This window comes from Lasioglossum baleicum, unplaced genomic scaffold (assembly GCF_051020765.1).
Source record: "Lasioglossum baleicum unplaced genomic scaffold, iyLasBale1 scaffold1720, whole genome shotgun sequence".
Classification (NCBI taxonomy): Eukaryota; Metazoa; Arthropoda; class Insecta; order Hymenoptera; family Halictidae; genus Lasioglossum; species Lasioglossum baleicum.
This window is the reverse complement of record NW_027470779.1, coordinates 15336-32905: the sequence shown is the minus strand read 5'-3', so window position 1 is coordinate 32905 and position 17570 is coordinate 15336. Positions and strand designations below refer to the sequence as shown.

The window sequence follows — 17570 nt, the reverse complement described above, 5'->3', positions numbered from 1 at the left end:
GAATCACGTGATACATCACATATTTGTAACCGTAGAACATTTAATTCCGCTTGTCGCAAATAGATTGAGGTAATTTGTCGAGGACGCAAGATGCTGCTGACATTCTTCCGTCTGTCAGACATTTTGTAATTATTCAACATTTTAATACCGCTCGACGTAGATCAATTGCAAGGAGTACGATTTTCCCTTAACGTCGACTACAGGATTCTCCGTTACTACGAATCGAGCATGATTAACACTAGGTTTACGGACGTTTTTGTATACCCATCTTAATGGAGACCCGTCAAATTTACGGGTAAAGGAAACTACGTATTTTCTTAAAAAATAAGACCATGAGTTTAATTTAAAAACAATTACGATATTAACAAACTTAATATAAGTTAATTAAATCTATTAATATTGTATAATTGGAGCAACTCACCCGTCAAATTGACGAGTCCCGTAAATCTAGTGTTAAGAACGACTGGAAACTTATAAGCTTTGGAAAATAATCCCAGGCTTTCACGCCTTTTTTTAAAACTACTCGAAACGTTCGAATTTAACGACCTTACAATTTGTTTTCTTCAAAAATGAACTCCCTTTTTCAAGCAACTTGAGGTTTCTCCGAAAGTAACTAGGGCAGTTTTTCTGGAGCAAAAAAGTACTTCGTTCGCGTTTCGAAACAGCTCATTTTATTTATGATAGTCACATCAAAAAAAATAAAAATATTTTATTCCTTACATAGTCTTTCGTTCTCATTTCACATTATATCTCTAATTTATCGCAGTGTGTAAATATCATGACTGATAATTTCATAAAGTTTCGTCGAAGTCAGGGGAGAAATATAGGAATATTCGTTCTATTGATGAACAGATAGATATCGATAAAACGAAAAGATATTCATCCTTATCGAGATCAAGGTATTTCGAGTGGACTTGTAAAATTTTTGATCTAAGGGATCCATACGACTTCGTTCGTGTCGTAATCTGTAATTGCGGCTCTGGTATTCTCTTCCGGTTTACTTGAGTTTTCCTCTTCGCTTCCGGCTATCTTATGGTACACCTTACTTCCCGTATTGGCTACCCATTGGACAGCGTCGCCGATTTTTTCTGCAGCTTTGGAAACCACGTTCCCGATATTCTCAGTAGAGAAGGTATTTGGATCCACGGTGATATCCAGGGTGTTGTTACCTCGAGGGCATCCACTTTGGGATATAATACTCAAATCAAAGGGATCGACGCCGAAGTCGGTCAATTTCTGACGTAGGAGATCCACGTAGCTCTTGTCTAACGTTCGATGCCTAGAGAGGATTGTTGCACTCTGACGATGTGCAAACGTCAGCTTCTGGCACGTAAATATCCCTGCATAATTGTTGTAATCCGTGGAGAATACTACGTGAGATGCACTTCTAGCCACACCTTTAAGTAAGTTAAAGTGACGATTAGTATAGATATAATGGGGCAATTTATTAGGGATTCTTTGAAATCTTTGATGAATTAATTCAGTTTTACTAAGAATTTGTCTTCGCTTTACGCTCACTATATCTTCTTTGCGCTTTTTACATATGCTATGATTTTATATTCCACGTTTATATACTCTCTTTTTCCCGTATATTTTTACATTTTCTTATATCCATCTACCTTTTACATTTCTGCGCATTTTCTTCTTCATTTTTTACGTCTCTTAAGTTTTACAAATGTTTATTTCTAACTAGAAAAATTCCTACCAAGTTTTTTAACAGTGGCGAATAAGCTAACAATCGATAGGAAGTAATCGAAGACCATAATTGGCTTATTTGTACTCGTCTTTCTCGAAACACGATCATGATACTTACTAAGAGGAAAACGAACTTCCATTCGAGCCGCCGTGCTTGGTTCCGGTACGCTCAATTCACCGATGTAATGATACTCGTGCTTCAATGGTGTAAGACCTGCGCATAGAGACGTCGCTTCATTACGGATAATTCATCCCACTTGCCAGACAGTTATCCTATTGACATGCTTTTATGAGTCCCGATGGGATCCGACGTTCTCCTTCTTTATTAATTCAAAAGCTTCCAGCAATATATACATACCCGGTGCAACCACGGCGACTGCAAAAGATCTTACCTTTCCCGCGCCGCTGGCTATTGTTAGTATCGTTTACAGAAAGAACGTCGCGTCGGATCTATCCACGCAATCTCATTCACGAAGCTTTTTCAACTTTTTTATACCTTCCTTTATTCCCCTTTAAATCTTAAAGCTAGCCAAATTGTTAAGCAAGCATTTTCGTTTTCACCGATTCATTCATTCATCATATTAAAAGTTTGTTCGTTATTTTCGTTTATTTTATTTAAAAAGATAACTTACCTAATATCGGATGATCCGAATCCTGCGCAATAATGTATTCACCCGGCTCTTCCCCGCGAGTGTAGTTGTAAGTGATGCATTTGCTGGCAGTCGACGTTTTCTGAATCACGTACCATACCCCTAAAAACTAAAATTTTCGAGTTACTATAAGAGAAAGTCAGCCCCGTTTAAGTTCCAATTAACTCACTTTGTTCATTTGAAATCCTTGCATCGGTTCCACAATGGGGCAAGCGCCCATGTGGTACGTGTGTGCCCTGGAGAGGGCAAAACATCCCAACAGAAATATTAAAGAGGATACTGTTCTCATCTGTAAACAACGAAAACAATCTTCTGTCAAATAATAATTTCGGGTATCGATTGATTCTTTTACATTTGCGAGAAACTTTTAGGAAATGCATTATCAAAGTGCACAGAGTCAATGTTTCCCTAATGACGATATAATTTACATAGCTTTATCTTTGTTTAGAGATACAATAGCAAAGATAGTTTACTTGGTAGAATCAGTAGTTAAAAATACTTTTGCTAGTATATATCTTAAAAAGTTGCTACAGAGTATATTAAACAATAGAATCCGACGCTCTTAAAATCGAAACAAAGTGCAGAAATGACTGTGTATCTTATAATGTTTGAATTTTCCAAATGAAGGAAAAGATATCACGGAGCAAAGATTAACATTAACATCGATGACCTCGGCTACGGTACACCGATGTATGACTTATTGTGAAAGAATTAGTTTCCTTGTATCAAATACGATGTGATGAAAAAATGAGATATTTTTTATCTTCATGGCGCTAATTAATATACAAGTCGCAAGATGGAGAACAATTTCAGCCTGCCTGAAATATTCTTGATTTATGTAACGCAGTAATGGTCCAAGAACTCGAGGTTCAATTAATATTATCTTCCTGCGACACTCGTTTAACAACAGAAGACATTTCTGCCAAAATAATGCAAGATAAATGAACGTAATATTCGGTTACAAATTATTTAAAGATATTAAAAAATATTTCATAAAAGTACAGATTTATTTACTGAGACTGATCAGTGAAAGTTCATACTATACCGAAATCATTTCAGAATATATGTAGATTCTATTTAAATATGTCTAACAAAGTCGCCGACCTTTTGTGATATACCTAAATTGCAAAGACAAAGATCGATAAAAGTGCAATGTATAATTTGAAAATGTAATGCGTTTTACGTATTGAACGGGCATACTCACTGTGACGTGATGTTGTGAGACTCTGTGCTGGTACTGTAAACAGTAGCTTCGACGGAGAAGGATTTTATGAGACATGCCCCACTCTCGATCCAATTATGGGTCACGCATACTTTGAATGAGTTAGCATGGTCCGACCAAACACGTTATTTCTAAAGAATCTGTAGAAATGAATCGATTTCTTGTATTCCTTTCGTGTAAATAATTTCTTCTATTGCCTTATAGCACTTAATTATTCTACAAAAATAGTAAAGGTACAGTATAATTAATTTACTTGTATGTACACTTTACTACTATTTTAATACTGTAATATACTTTCCTTGTACATAAATAAAAACAACAAAATTTTCGATCGATATCTTTTATTAAAATATAAAATATTATAAATATGTAATATTCTATAATATTAAATTTATAATTATTTTATTAATAACTCATTAACAAATAATCTATGATATATAGAAAAGAGAGAGATATATTTAAATCTCATACATATTTTTTCTAATAAATACTAATTTATTTGTACCTATTAAAAAGGAGCTAAAGACAAGGGTACCGCGCAATTTCGCTATACCGCTGTTCGCGATGAGTCATTTTTGTCCGTAGAAATCAAGTTGGTTGTTCCAGGAATTGCTAACATCACGTACGGATTCATTCTTTTTTTTTCTCTATAATATTGTAACTTAATTTACATATTATGAGATAAAAGAAAACGTCACAGTACGGAAAAGTGATAATATAAATACGTATTCTTTTGTGACTACCAAAGTGATAAATGATGAAAATATCGAGATTTCTTCCGCATCGATACAAAGATATGTTATATTTAAATAAAATATTGTCATTTATTTTAGAATAAAAGTACAAAAGATATATTTTCAATGAACGTGTGAATTTTTTGGTGATATGTACACATGCCAATAGTGATATATCCTCAGCTAAACTCTTAATATTATCAAATATGTTTTTCTCTTACAACTAGAACACTTATAATATTTACTTCGATTAATGAAGAAATAATTTTTCTATTCAATATAATTGGAATGATGTCTAAAGATACTTACTACATTATAATATTTTGATTAAAACGAATAAGTAGTAGACATGGAAAAAAATTAAGCTAAATTCTAATGAATATATATCATAATATCGCCTCGTTAATAACTTTACCCTTCTATATGCGAGAAACATGAATCTCTTGATCAATAAATTGCTACAGATCGCGTTTGCTTGAGTATACTGCAATGACCTATTGTAATAGAAATTTGCAATCGTACTGCCCAAACGTAATATAATTGCGAATACAAGACAAAAATTCCTTATACGAATCCCCATATATAATGAGCAAAGTCATAAAAAAATGCGTTCGTACATACGAATAAATTAACATTTCGGTATACCCTGAGACACATTTTCTATGTAGTCACACAATTAAAACGTCACAATATCTGAGCAACATATATTCATCCATTCCCGTCTTTTCTCCGTGTTATGCTGGTGGCAATTTTGAGATATCTAAATCGTTAAAGTAAGGATGTTTTAAAGCAGCTCGTGCCGATATTCTATGAACAGGGTCATAAATAAGCATCATTTGCAGGAGATCAAGCCCATCTGCATCTAATGTCTTCACTTGTAATTCTAAGTTATTTGTTATCCAATTTGGAAAAGTAGCTTTATAATCTGACAATTGTGTTACACCAGGCCATATTTCTTCTGTAGGCGTTCTTAGTATCCTATAAAATATCTATTATTATTTTATATTCTATTAAATTATGATCTAACATATTGTATTCTACCTACCGGAATATTCTAAATAACTGATCAATTTCACTATCTCCTTGGAATAGTGGCTTTTTTGTTGCCATCTCAGCAAATATGCAACCAATACTCCAAATATCAATGGCACATGAATATCTATTGGCACCAAGGAGTATTTCTGGAGCTCTGTACCACAAAGTGACTACTTCATGAGTATATACTCTAACCGGTATTCCAAATGCTCGTCCAAGACCAAAATCTGCTACCTTGATCAACCCATTTTTATCAATCAATAAATTTTGAGGCTTTAAATCACGATGTAATATTCTACGTTTGTGACAGAAGAGAATAGCACGTGTAATCTAGAAAAAAATCAAATATTATTATTTTAGTTTTTACAAGATAGTTAACAGTATATATTAATTAATGTAAATACCACTGATAATTAACATTTTTCAAAACTATTTATTAACATGCTTAAAATTATCTTATCTACATAATATAATAATAAATTTTACTTTATGAATTAAAAATGTTTTCAAACCTGATACAAATAAGATTTCACCATCTCTGGTTCCATTAATTTTCCACTACCTAAACTATCCATATACTTTTTTAAATCCATAGTAAGATATTCAAAGATCAAATATAATCTAGTTTCTTCCGTCAATACTTCCATTAATCTAACAATATTGGGATGTGGCAATTCTTTGAGCAAAGAAATCTCACGAATTGCTGTTGATGGTATTCCCTCATCATCACTTTCCAAACGAATTTTTTTCATAGCTACTATCTCTCCAGTTTTCCTATGCTTTCCCTTGTATACTACACCATAAGTACCTGTGAACATTTTTTTTACTGCAATGCTATCCTCCCTCTCATTTTTTTCATATTAAACAAAACTGTAGTAATTATAGTACTTTCCATTGTACAAACGAAATGTAGATATAATCAAAAGTAAATATAATTTTACAGTCCGAGCAATGTGCTTAATGATTATGACTTTTAAAATACTTATCTTTTAATAACCTCGATTAATAGCACAAGTTTAACAAAATTTACAAATCTTATCATTCAGTGCAATAAATTAAAAATCAAACGACTACACTTTGATATAAAATTATCCAAAATATTTTTGGACTACAAATAAACATAATTTTGAACTAAATGATAAAAAAAAATGCTAACTAAAAAAGCACAATTTGCAAAGTGCTATCCAAAACCATTCACCTTCACCGATTTTTTCGATCTTCACAAAATTATCCATTGTGATTATACAGTAATAAACTCAAAAATACGTGATATATCCTCTAAATCGTAATACCTAACACTACTCAAATATAATAAAATTTCATACGTATTACACGAACTTTTTAAGTATACCGACACGTAACGATCAAATTCAAACGTCGGTACGCCATATTGATAAACACGTTTGAATATTCAGCATTCGGTTTACTTCGCTACAAGTCGGTCTTGTTCTAACCAATCCGAGCCAACGTCACAATAGTTACGTTCTAACAAGAACGTAGGTGCTGCTTTTAAGTCCGCGCTTTTTTGCTACTCACAAAAATTATGATAGCGATTGTAAAAAAAAAGACTAAATTATATTTCCGATTAACATGATTTAGCGACAATAAATGTTGCTAATTTTCAAGTCTAAAACATATTAATTAATATAATGAACGAATATTTTGAAGTACTTGACTTCATATTAAAAATTAAAGGAATTAAAGAAAAAATTCCAAAAGATATTTGAGAACATTTATTTAAAAAAAAAAAAGAAAGAAATATTATTCGTGTCAATGTACCTCTTATGTATTTATACATACAGCATATAGATACAACAAAATTATCATATAAATTGAAATTGTAAGCACATTCGTAGCATAAAAAGATTTATCTTCCTTCCCACCTTTTTCCACGAACAGAAAATAATCAGGAATAATCATCGTCAAGCCGAAAATACAGAGTCCTTCTTCCATGTTCTTAATAGATTTATTTTTTCTTTTTTTCATGTTTACAATATAATTACATAACTGTGGAACAAGATTATTCAAATCTTTATTTTATAAGCTTTGCAATTAGTCTATAGTTTCTATTTATAACGACTTCGAAATAAAAACTCTGTTCCATAATCGACCTGACGAAATTGTAAAATCAACAGACAAAAATCGAGTTGCACCTGTGCTGGGCGTCATTAATCGTAATTCGTCGTCGTTCAAAGTTTCATCGCATTTTATCGAGGAAATTGATAGCCCCCAGTGGCGTAGCCAAGTCCTACACCACGCTGAGTGTGCGTGGTAGCACGAGCTACTTCATATTGTTGCTCCATATTATTAAACATTTCTTCTTGCTTCTTTAATATATCAGGTTTAGCACTTGCTGCCGGTGTAGCTGGTACATCGTCTTTAATGCCCATCAATCGCTTAAACTTCGCTGTTACTTTACCATCTTGGTCATGAGTGAACGTTGTCCCCATCCAAGTATTTGCAGTAGAAGCTGCTGTAGATGTTTTGCCTTCGTCTTGTTTCGACTGTAAATTTAAATTTCATAAAAAATGTATTTAAAATATATATTTTTAAATATAAAATAAATGTTAATAATTACTTTATTTGCCCATAAAAGTTTCCTCTTCTGTATTTGTTCCGCGTACTTTCCTTGTGTAGCTGTGGTTAAAGGATTGTAATAATTTTGTTCATTTTGAATGCCTGGTGTAACCGTGTCTCCTTCTGGTGCTTTAAGTTCAATTCCTAGTTTCTCCAATTGAGCTAACTTGTTTCTACCTTTCTCTTCCCTGTAACTCATCGTTCGGAAAGGTGGTGGAGCTCGATCCCTTGATCTAGATCTCGATCTCGTACGATCTTTTTCTTTATGGTAACTAGTTCGATCGTCTCGATACCGATCTTTTGATCTGTCATCTCTAGCATGTCGACGATCTCGATCTCTGTCCCTATCCCTACGTCTATCTCTATCATTTCTATCACGATTCCGATCCCTTCGATCATCGCGGTAATGATGATCCTTATCATTTTTTTCCCTGTCATCATTCTTCTCATCCCTGCTTGATCCCAATGAACTCTTTTCCTTCTTTTTATCATCATCACGAGACTTTCTCTCGTCATCTCGACTCCTTTTTATATCTCTGTCCCTATGACTGCTTTCTCGTTGCCTCCTATCATCGTATGATGATCGCCGTCCCTTATCACTCATGTGTCTACTACGGTCAGATCTATCTCCTCGTTTGTGCTCGTCTTTTGAGTTTGCTGTATGATTCTCATGATCAGATCGCCTGTAAAACGATTACGTTCTGCAGGGTATACCACACAGATTCGTATTATTATTCTGCATGTAAGGGAAACATTATGTGGTAAATATGTTGCAAGTTTTTTTTTTTTTTTTTTTCTCTTATAAAATTTAAAGAACTGCATTAATTTAAATCCAGAGGAGAATACGCTTACAAACCAGCTTACCTCTGGTCTGAGAGGGAAGGTAATGTTCGGGATGAATCTGTTTTTGATTGTGCTGCTGGACTATGTGCCCTTTCACTACTGGATTCCCTGGACGAATTGTTGTTGTTGCTTTCCTAAAGAAATAAAAATTATCTATGTTACTATACACTTTCCACATATTCTCTTAAGTGAAACATAAATTTCAATTTACATTACAAGAACTATAGTAAAAATCAAACGTTCTTTTTTTAGTACCCTCACAATTTAGCAAAAATCAATTTTTCACACACTAGAATTTTGTATTCTTTAGTCCTAATCAATAGATTGATTTTTAAATTCTAAAATTTTCAAAATTTTAGTGTATACAAAAATTGACTTTTGGAACATTTGCAATTACCAGGTAAAAATTAGTTCATCCTAATACTTTTGGTATTTAAAGATAGAGAGCACTCTTAAAACTAATAATTTTCACAAAAATAACTTCAGTTTTCTTACATCCTTGGTTGTACTTGATACAAAAATATTATAACATAGAAATTTTTATTCACTGTGGATTTCATTGTAAACTTTTCCAGTCAAATTTCTGGTAGATGAATAGAATGAAAGACAAACAGGAATATGAGGGCCCTTCATATTTATCTGCTTTAGCAGTTAGTTATATTACCCGAATATGTTTGTACATGTGGTTTCTTTGATGGTTGATTTTTTATTAGTGTTACCTTCTTCCAGCTTCCTCTACTCACCTCTGTCTTCTGAATAGGACTTGGGGAAGTCTTGAAAGACCCTCACACAGCATAGACCTTGCCGAGGTGCGTAGATATTGTATCATGTATTACCAACAGAGCTACGTGTTAATATTTTCTCACGAAATGGCACTATTCCCATTTACTTATTATTTAAATTTTAAATATCTGAATCTCTACCCTCATTGTTTCTGTTACCCGATAAATCAGGCTTTAAGGTCATGTCTTAATTTTTCTGGAATATTTTATTTCATAGACTGTTTCGATAATATTATTATTATAACACATTAAAAGATGATATAAAAATAACGAAAGATAATATTGCATTGCATCATAGTGATATAACGTAAACAATACAATGATTTCACTAAATTGCTATTAGGTATAAAATGAAGGTCATAATAACAAAAATGATCATTGTATTATATAGAGTGTGGCATCTATGGTACATTCGTGTTCTTATGAATAAGAAACAATTAATAAAAATTATTTCAACCTATATAAAACCACTATGAAACAGCTTGTTTTTTTACTAGGTTTAAGATAAACAGATATTCTAATTCTCTTTGAATATTTAATGGAAAAAGATGCAATAAGAGTGCTATTATGAAACTGCATTTCATTTATTTGATTTTGACATGACCACTAAAAATTAAATATTAAACCTCTTTTTTTATATATTAAGTACAACCCTATATGCATGTACAGTCCCCATAAAGATACCACATCTTCCTAGTAATTGTTGTAACATTTTATACTTAATATTACAAACAAGCATTTGCAAACATTCAATTTCACTGTACCTCACTCATGTCCATTTGTACTGGGTCGTAGTTAGCGTCACTGGCCCTTTTATTGGTATCACCATGCATCCCATATGGTATCTTTGAAACATAATATTTCTGATAAACCACTAAATGACTTACAAGCCACAAATTTCTCATATATTATCGATATTGAAAGCATGTCATTAATATTAAATTAATAATAAATTCAATAATAAATATTTAAACATTTTACATTTAGAAATATTAACTGAAGTATAAGCATCGCCAATTATTAAATTAGTAGTTTATAAAATAATATATAAGGAATTCAATACACTTACAAATATAAAAACGAGTGTAGTGGTTACATGTAATTTGTGTGTTAAGTAAACGCTTTGATTGGTAAGTTTATACCAAATCTGCAGCTGAAAAATAATTCTACATCACAAATAACTAACTTAATTTTCAGAGATAAAAATGTTAAATATAAACAATGCGTTTATTAATAATCGACAAGTTGTGCATCTACTTAAGAACCTATCCTAGAAGCCATGTCGAGTGTGTATACGAAAATTTCTTAAGCGTCATGGTTGCCGAAGTGAGAATGCGCCATCAGTGAAATTATCGTAAAATATTTCAATGCTTATTAGTATGTACATACTCACCTTTGGATCTTCTGAATTGTTACTATTGTCCCCGTCACTAGCGTAATTTGCTAACGAATCCATAATGGCGTAAAAACGGGGCACGAACTGTCCGAAATTACGACTATCGCGATGCGTCGATCCTAGGTTGCCTTGCGCAGAAACGCCATTGGTTGAAGATGTTTAACCAGTATGTATTGTGCTTTCATAGCGCTTCCATCGAATGAGGTTAGCAAAACGGAAATGGAAGGAGAGAGAGATACAGGAAATGCAGGATGAGCGGCGAAATTAGGCGCGAACATGAAAATCTCATAGCAATTTCTTTTTAATTGATGGATAATTCATTGAATGTGGAGTCGTTAAATTTATTACAACTGTTTATTCGTATAATGCAATCTAAATTGATCAAGTATACTAACACTTTCCGTTCGCTCAAAAATGCATTATATTATAGCAGTTATTAAAAGTAACTTTCTGAAAAAAGTAATATATTCTTTTTAAAGATAAATGAAAATGAAAATTAGAATTTTTAATATTAAAAATAATATTGAAAATTTTTCTCTTAAAATAACCTTCAATTCCATCCTATATGGTTAAGTTCTAACAGGTGCGAACTGTTTGTCAACCAGATGCTAATTGTGTGACAGCAACAATTTTTGTATTATTGACATATTTGAAAACGGTTGCACAGGATATTAAAAATATTCGAAAATTTCTAAATCGTTTAAACAAAATTTGACGATGTAAAATATAATTTTTAATAAAAGAATTCGTTTTTTATAAATATAAATTTTATATATATTTTTACTCGTGCAAACAATTAACCTATTTTTGATGCGCGAAAATAAAATTTGTTTATGCCATTAATAAAACAATTTAGAGTTGTACAAAATTATCAAGGTATGCAATATACACGTGTATCGGCAACAAAGAAACTTTTTTGTAATTAAGAATAGTAAGAAAATATTAGAAGCGTCTTCATTTCCGAATGAATACCATCACGGCATAGCCAGGGGTATGTCGAAGGTGCACGAAAGGTGTTGCAAAGGTGAGCTAATGCTAGAGAGCACTCGCATTGACGTTTACGCGCCGAGAAGCGCGAGCCGGTGTGCAAGGGAGTCGTGACAAACCGGGACGCAACAGTCGCTCACCAGACTTCGTACTGGAACTATCGTCAAAGTTATGGTTTCGTGATTTCGTGACATTTCGTGAATCCAGCTCGGAGTATTTGTTTCAAACATCGTCCGAGAAAAGAATATCGTGGATCTAATTGTTGGGGTAAGTGATTCATTTCATCTTTCTTTCATCATGATCACGAAAACCCAGTGACCCGGGCAGCAACCCTTCGATACGTCGATCGAAGTATCTCGGTACACGCGTACCGCGACCGTTGATTCCCTCGTTCCAGTCGGATCTACGTGACCCCGTTTTCATCTTAAATCATAGTCAATTGTTTTTAACAGACGATATCCTCCATGGCAAATTTTTTACCTAATCACGGTAGCCCACGAAGACAGATTTCGTATACGTCCCTACACGTTCTTCTCCTCTTAGTTATTCGTGTCTCAACCTGATATCGGTTTAATTAACAGAAATGTGATTAACTGTGATTTATGCGTGCCTCATTTCACACGCATGTTCGCTTTTCATCGTTTGCAATTATCCCGCCACACGTTGGTATGTCTGTTAAGGTAATTCCCTCAATCGATTCGACGTAATTCGATTGAATCGTTATACGGTATTTCATTTTCGAACGTACGAGGAAATCGTATGAGTGAGTTTGATTAGGTTATAACGCGGTCTGTATTGGCACCTATCATGCAAGTATTTGTTTTTTTTTTTTTTGTAATTGTTCTCTCCGACGCGTACGTCTTTGGTCGTTCATATATACTAGTAGAAAAAACTGTGAGTTCTGATTGTTATCGATAGAATTTCTGTAATGCTTTGTAGTGGAAATTGTAATATTTATCTCAAATGTATAATTGTAAGAAATTACGTTGAATGGAATGGTTGATCACATTATTTGATATTCTTTGAAGCAGTTAAGCTGTTTAACAAGAATACAAATTACCGTGCTTGTAATGAACCAATAAAAATGAGGTGACATGCATAATGTATATCAAAATGTACATGAATGTAATCGTGCGTATACATCATTTTCTATATTTGTTCTACAAATTGTTTCCACATGTTATTTTCTCGTTGTGACTAAATCATCCATTTTTTGTGTTATTAATAAATCTTTGACTAAACAATTTCTAATAGAATTAATTTAATAAATATTTCTATTGTCCAAAGTAAGATAAAATAAAAGGGATAATTACTGAATTGGATTATAAACATTATCTTAATTATTTCCCATAACATCGGTAATTTCATATATTTAGATAATAAACGTAAAAATGGAACGTGAAAGTGTTCGTATCTTTTTGGCATCAGCTATTTCCTTTTCAGGTTCTTAAATCGGTCCACAGGTTTCAACTGTATCTGAGATTGTAGCGTGAAATACATAACGTATCAACTAGCAGAATTCGTAGAAACCGTTTCATTCTTTTTATAAAGATGATATCGCGGTCGATATTTGTTCGTTATAATTGAATCTTTACATTGTGACGACGTGACTTGTGTGTTATGATATTGAATCGCTTAAAATGCATCTTTACAAAATTCAATATAATGCTAACTGTCATGTCAATATAATATAGAAGTTGCAGCATTATCATAATTACAATTTCACGTCGGTAACCATCGATTTTATTTGAACCACTGTAATTACACGCAACTCTCGTGTTATTTATCTACATTTATCAAAATTGAAATATACGTAAATAATGAAATCGAAAGTGAAATTAACGTAACAATTCGAGCATGCACATGATTACAAAGTTAATTTCACTTGCAAAGTAAATCAAGTTATTTTTCCACATATTTCACGAATATAAAAATATACATTTTTTATACAACGGTGAACCAATGCGGAAAACAATTTTTACGCAAGAGGGTATCATTCAATCACGTTATCAACAGCGCTGAACTTAAGAAGTTTAAACAACAATCGTCACTAGTCTCGCTTCTTTGTCCTGTCGAATTGCGTTCTAACCTTTGTGATTTCATATCGACCGTGGGAGTCCACGTACCATTCGGTTCCAACGATGAAAAGTCGCTTTGGGGACACTCTGGAGGACCATCAAGTTTCTCGTCGCGGAAATTGTCAGAAATATCAAGGACAGAAAACACGAGCCGTCGCGACTGGCGGAAATTAATTTAGAAAATGCGGTTACTGAGAAGAAATTATTCTGTTCTGTAGACCGGCGCTGCAGCCACGTTCGATGGTTATTAATTAAATCTAGCTCACGCCGTTGAACTTTTTGTCAATACTTTTCTGTTAATTACCGACCAGTTGTGTCGGTCGGCTCTATTCTTACTGCACCAAGACGAATATCACGGAATTTGTGAGAACGCCGTACGGACGCTGAAGTTTCGTTAATGGAAATTATTAAATTTATGGAAATTTTATACCTTGAGAGAGAGAGTTCGCAAAGATAACTGTTTTGTTATTGCATACGAAATTGCAGTAATTTAATTCGAAAGCTGTCCTCGGTTTTCACGGATAAACGAGTAATATAGAAGTTTGCACTGAAAATTATTAAGTACAATTACGAGATAATGATTATAGACGTTAATAAAATTAAAACTAATTGATTGTATTTAAAAATACATACTGTTATCGATACTAAAGTTGTATTACATTTTCTTCGTGTTGTGTGTTATGGCGAAATGTTTATGGATATAACGTTGTGGTTCATTTTTTTCATGTTACTTCAGATATGTAAATTTTATAGTGCATGGAGCAATTTTGAAACATTCTTACTGTAACGAAAATAAAAATTAAATAATTCTGAAATTGTCTTGCACATTCTGATTAAAATAGATATTATTTATCTGCACTTGTGCAAGAATGTGATCTCAGTTGTAATATAAAAATATATTTTAACAAACGAGCATAATTGGAAGACTTATTTAACTCTTCTTCAGAATAGGCCGACTTATTAAACTCTTTCCAAACTGGTGGAAGTCTGAACAGTTGTTTATACGGGACAATTCCGACTTCCAAAGAATTCTTAATTTGAAGGTCTCTTATGCTTGCTGAAAGTGTAGGTCGTACTAACCGGACACTTAAATGTTTTTTTCGGACCGTTTTTGTTCTTTTCTTCCGCTCTTTGTACTCCCAGAGAAAAAAGAAATCTTGAAATTTTCGTTCATCAATTCTATATCAAGAATCTAACTTAATTGTTATAATTAGAGATTTTATTATTAATCTATTTTTTTCACAATATTATCTATAAATTTAATATGTTTACATACGTTCTAAACATTTATTATTAATTATTTCTCATAATCTCTATGGTAGTTCAATCAAATTCAAACTCATTACCTTTTAAACCATTTGAAGTATTGAACTCGTGTAAGCTGTGGTTTGATGTAATTTTTCGATTAACATGAACATAGTCTCATATCGACTACCGTTACCTGTTGAAAACAATTTTAGAGTATCGCAAAGTAAAATTCATTGTACTCGGATGTGCAAGCAAGCAAACGTAGTTTTACTTTTACCATCTCGGGAAGATACGTAATCTTCGATCGAAGAAATTCTCTGAAAGCCCGTTCGTTCGGATGACGATACTGTACGGGTTCTTCCTCGTTTCTTTCCAACGTTCGTCGTCCTCCTCGCATATACCCGTCCTGTTTTCTCGCTCGAACTTGCGCGCGCAACAAGGAAGGTTTGAACATCGGCATGGTTCCGTTATCCGCGGTAAATACATGTCGAGTATCCTATATGTTTTGCCTGTGGTGAAAATAAACAATATACGCGGCGACGTACGTTACCGAACGGATACATGTACACACAGTGTACATAAAATTGTCGCTTTACTTACGGAAATTTTGTATGCATTTTTTGCTCCCTCCTCGTCAGTTACCGACTGTGTACTTGACATATTGTCACCGTTGATTAACGCTTGGTTAGAATAGCGCACAGGATCGGTAACAGGACGTGAGATAAGAAAAAATAAAAACAAGATAGAATTTTTAATATAAGGATTTCAAATTGTATGTATGATTAGAGAATACTTTTACCCTATTCCAACGTTTTCAGTAAATTTACCTTCTTACATGTTCATTTTAATATGTAAATTTATACAGCAATTATCAGAAAAGTATTAATTTTTCTAACCTATATTTTTCAATTTTTCTAGTCGATAATATGAGACATAACAAGTAACCGAATCGAATGAACTGTGGTAATATGATATTTTTGGTTTATTCTCTCAAGATCGTTTATTTATAGGAGAACATAATAAAGACGGTTAGAGTATTTCAGATAGCCGATTATATTGGGAAAGTTCGTAAAATCAATCGAGCAGATATAGTAAAATGTGCATATAGGAAAAAGAATATAGTTCGATGCAGTTTCATAAGTTCATCCAACGGAGTTCAACGGAAGTTCATTTGAAGTGGAGCGATACCAATAGCCATTTTATATACCGTCTTCGTACTTGTGAAGTATATAAAACATAATATAAAGAACAGCGAAGTACAGACCACCATTCCTTTTATAAAAGACAAATTAATTGATTTGATCATCTTCAGGGACAAGCAATTAATAGTCGTCATCTCGTCATTGAAAAGTAAGAAAGAAGGGACTCGCCTAAACTACTATGTAAATCTACCAAAGGATTACGGCAATGTTCGGTAAGCTAGCCACACAACAGCTGCGTTGAAAACTAGGGGCATCATACATGTAATCACTACGTAGGGAGACATCGCAGCCGTATTTGTCATATCTGCATAATATGCTCTCGAAAACCCGCTCGTAGCTTCTTGCACCGTCGAAGGGGTGCACAAAACGCCGTCGATGGGGTGAGAAGAGAGAATCGTGATCCAGGAGTGAGGGGTTCGGGATGATGGGGTTGAATTAGGCGTTGAGTTGTGCAACGGCACGAATGAGTAATTCGAATCGATCGTAAAATCTGTCTCGACTAGTGGACCTCTCTCTCTCAGCCGTCTAGCCGTACGAAGTGAAAAGAAAAGCGACCTCTCATCGATTCCATCTAACGTCATCGCTTGCTATAGATTTTCAAACTCGGCAAACAGATCCATGCCGCTCGATCTCCGTTTACGTGTTTTAGCACAGCCTTGCCCGCTTCAAGGATAAACCAGTCGCTCAGTTATTCTGGTTAGAGACCACGTTAGGAAATTTGAGGTCTATTATCGCGATCGCTGTTCTAGATCCTCCTTAGTACTAATGAACGTGGATTCTGTGGATTCCTGAGAATGATCCTACCTATTACGTCTGAGGTTTAATATCATAACTGTTGCTCAAGGCAATTTGCATGCGTGTGAACCTGGTAGGAAGTGTGTTACACGGACAGCTAGGCTATATTACATTTGAAGTTTGACAGAAAGTTTATTCGACGTGATAGTTAAAAATATTAAAAATTTATAAATGTTGAAAGTATTTGAAAGAATCTTAACAATTAAAAACAGCTAGGTCTATTAAAACTTTATACGAATGCTATGCTTCCTACCATTCAATGAGTACTGAAAATGCGAAATCATTAAAATTTCCGGTGGAAGTGAGCTCCTTGCGTCTCTCGTTAT

General features: G+C 33.5%; 3 protein-coding genes across 3 annotated transcripts; all 3 read right to left on the bottom strand.

Moving 5' to 3' along the window:
- Positions 1 to 930: 930 nt before the first annotated feature.
- LOC143220910 (apolipoprotein D-like) lies at positions 931 to 2634 on the bottom strand. The gene is made up of 4 exons (XM_076446470.1): positions 2515 to 2634; positions 2328 to 2454; positions 1814 to 1909; positions 931 to 1397 (listed from the first exon to the last, which is right to left on the bottom strand). The coding sequence occupies exons 1-4, from the start codon at positions 2632 to 2634 to the stop codon at positions 931 to 933; spliced, it is 810 nt and encodes a 269-aa protein (XP_076302585.1).
- A 2401-nt stretch (positions 2635 to 5035) lies between these two features.
- Cdk1 (Cyclin-dependent kinase 1) lies at positions 5036 to 6571 on the bottom strand. Its single transcript, XM_076446469.1, has 4 exons — positions 6535 to 6571; positions 5849 to 6144; positions 5347 to 5666; positions 5036 to 5279 (listed from the first exon to the last, which is right to left on the bottom strand). Exons 1-4 carry the CDS (start codon positions 6569 to 6571, stop codon positions 5036 to 5038), a joined length of 897 nt encoding a protein of 298 aa, XP_076302584.1.
- A 972-nt stretch (positions 6572 to 7543) lies between these two features.
- Positions 7544 to 10994, bottom strand: LOC143220912 (uncharacterized). The gene is made up of 5 exons (XM_076446472.1): positions 10932 to 10994; positions 10303 to 10383; positions 8778 to 8890; positions 7915 to 8596; positions 7544 to 7840 (listed from the first exon to the last, which is right to left on the bottom strand). The coding sequence occupies exons 1-5, from the start codon at positions 10992 to 10994 to the stop codon at positions 7544 to 7546; spliced, it is 1236 nt and encodes a 411-aa protein (XP_076302587.1).
- Between the last annotated feature and the right edge of the window lie 6576 nt (positions 10995 to 17570).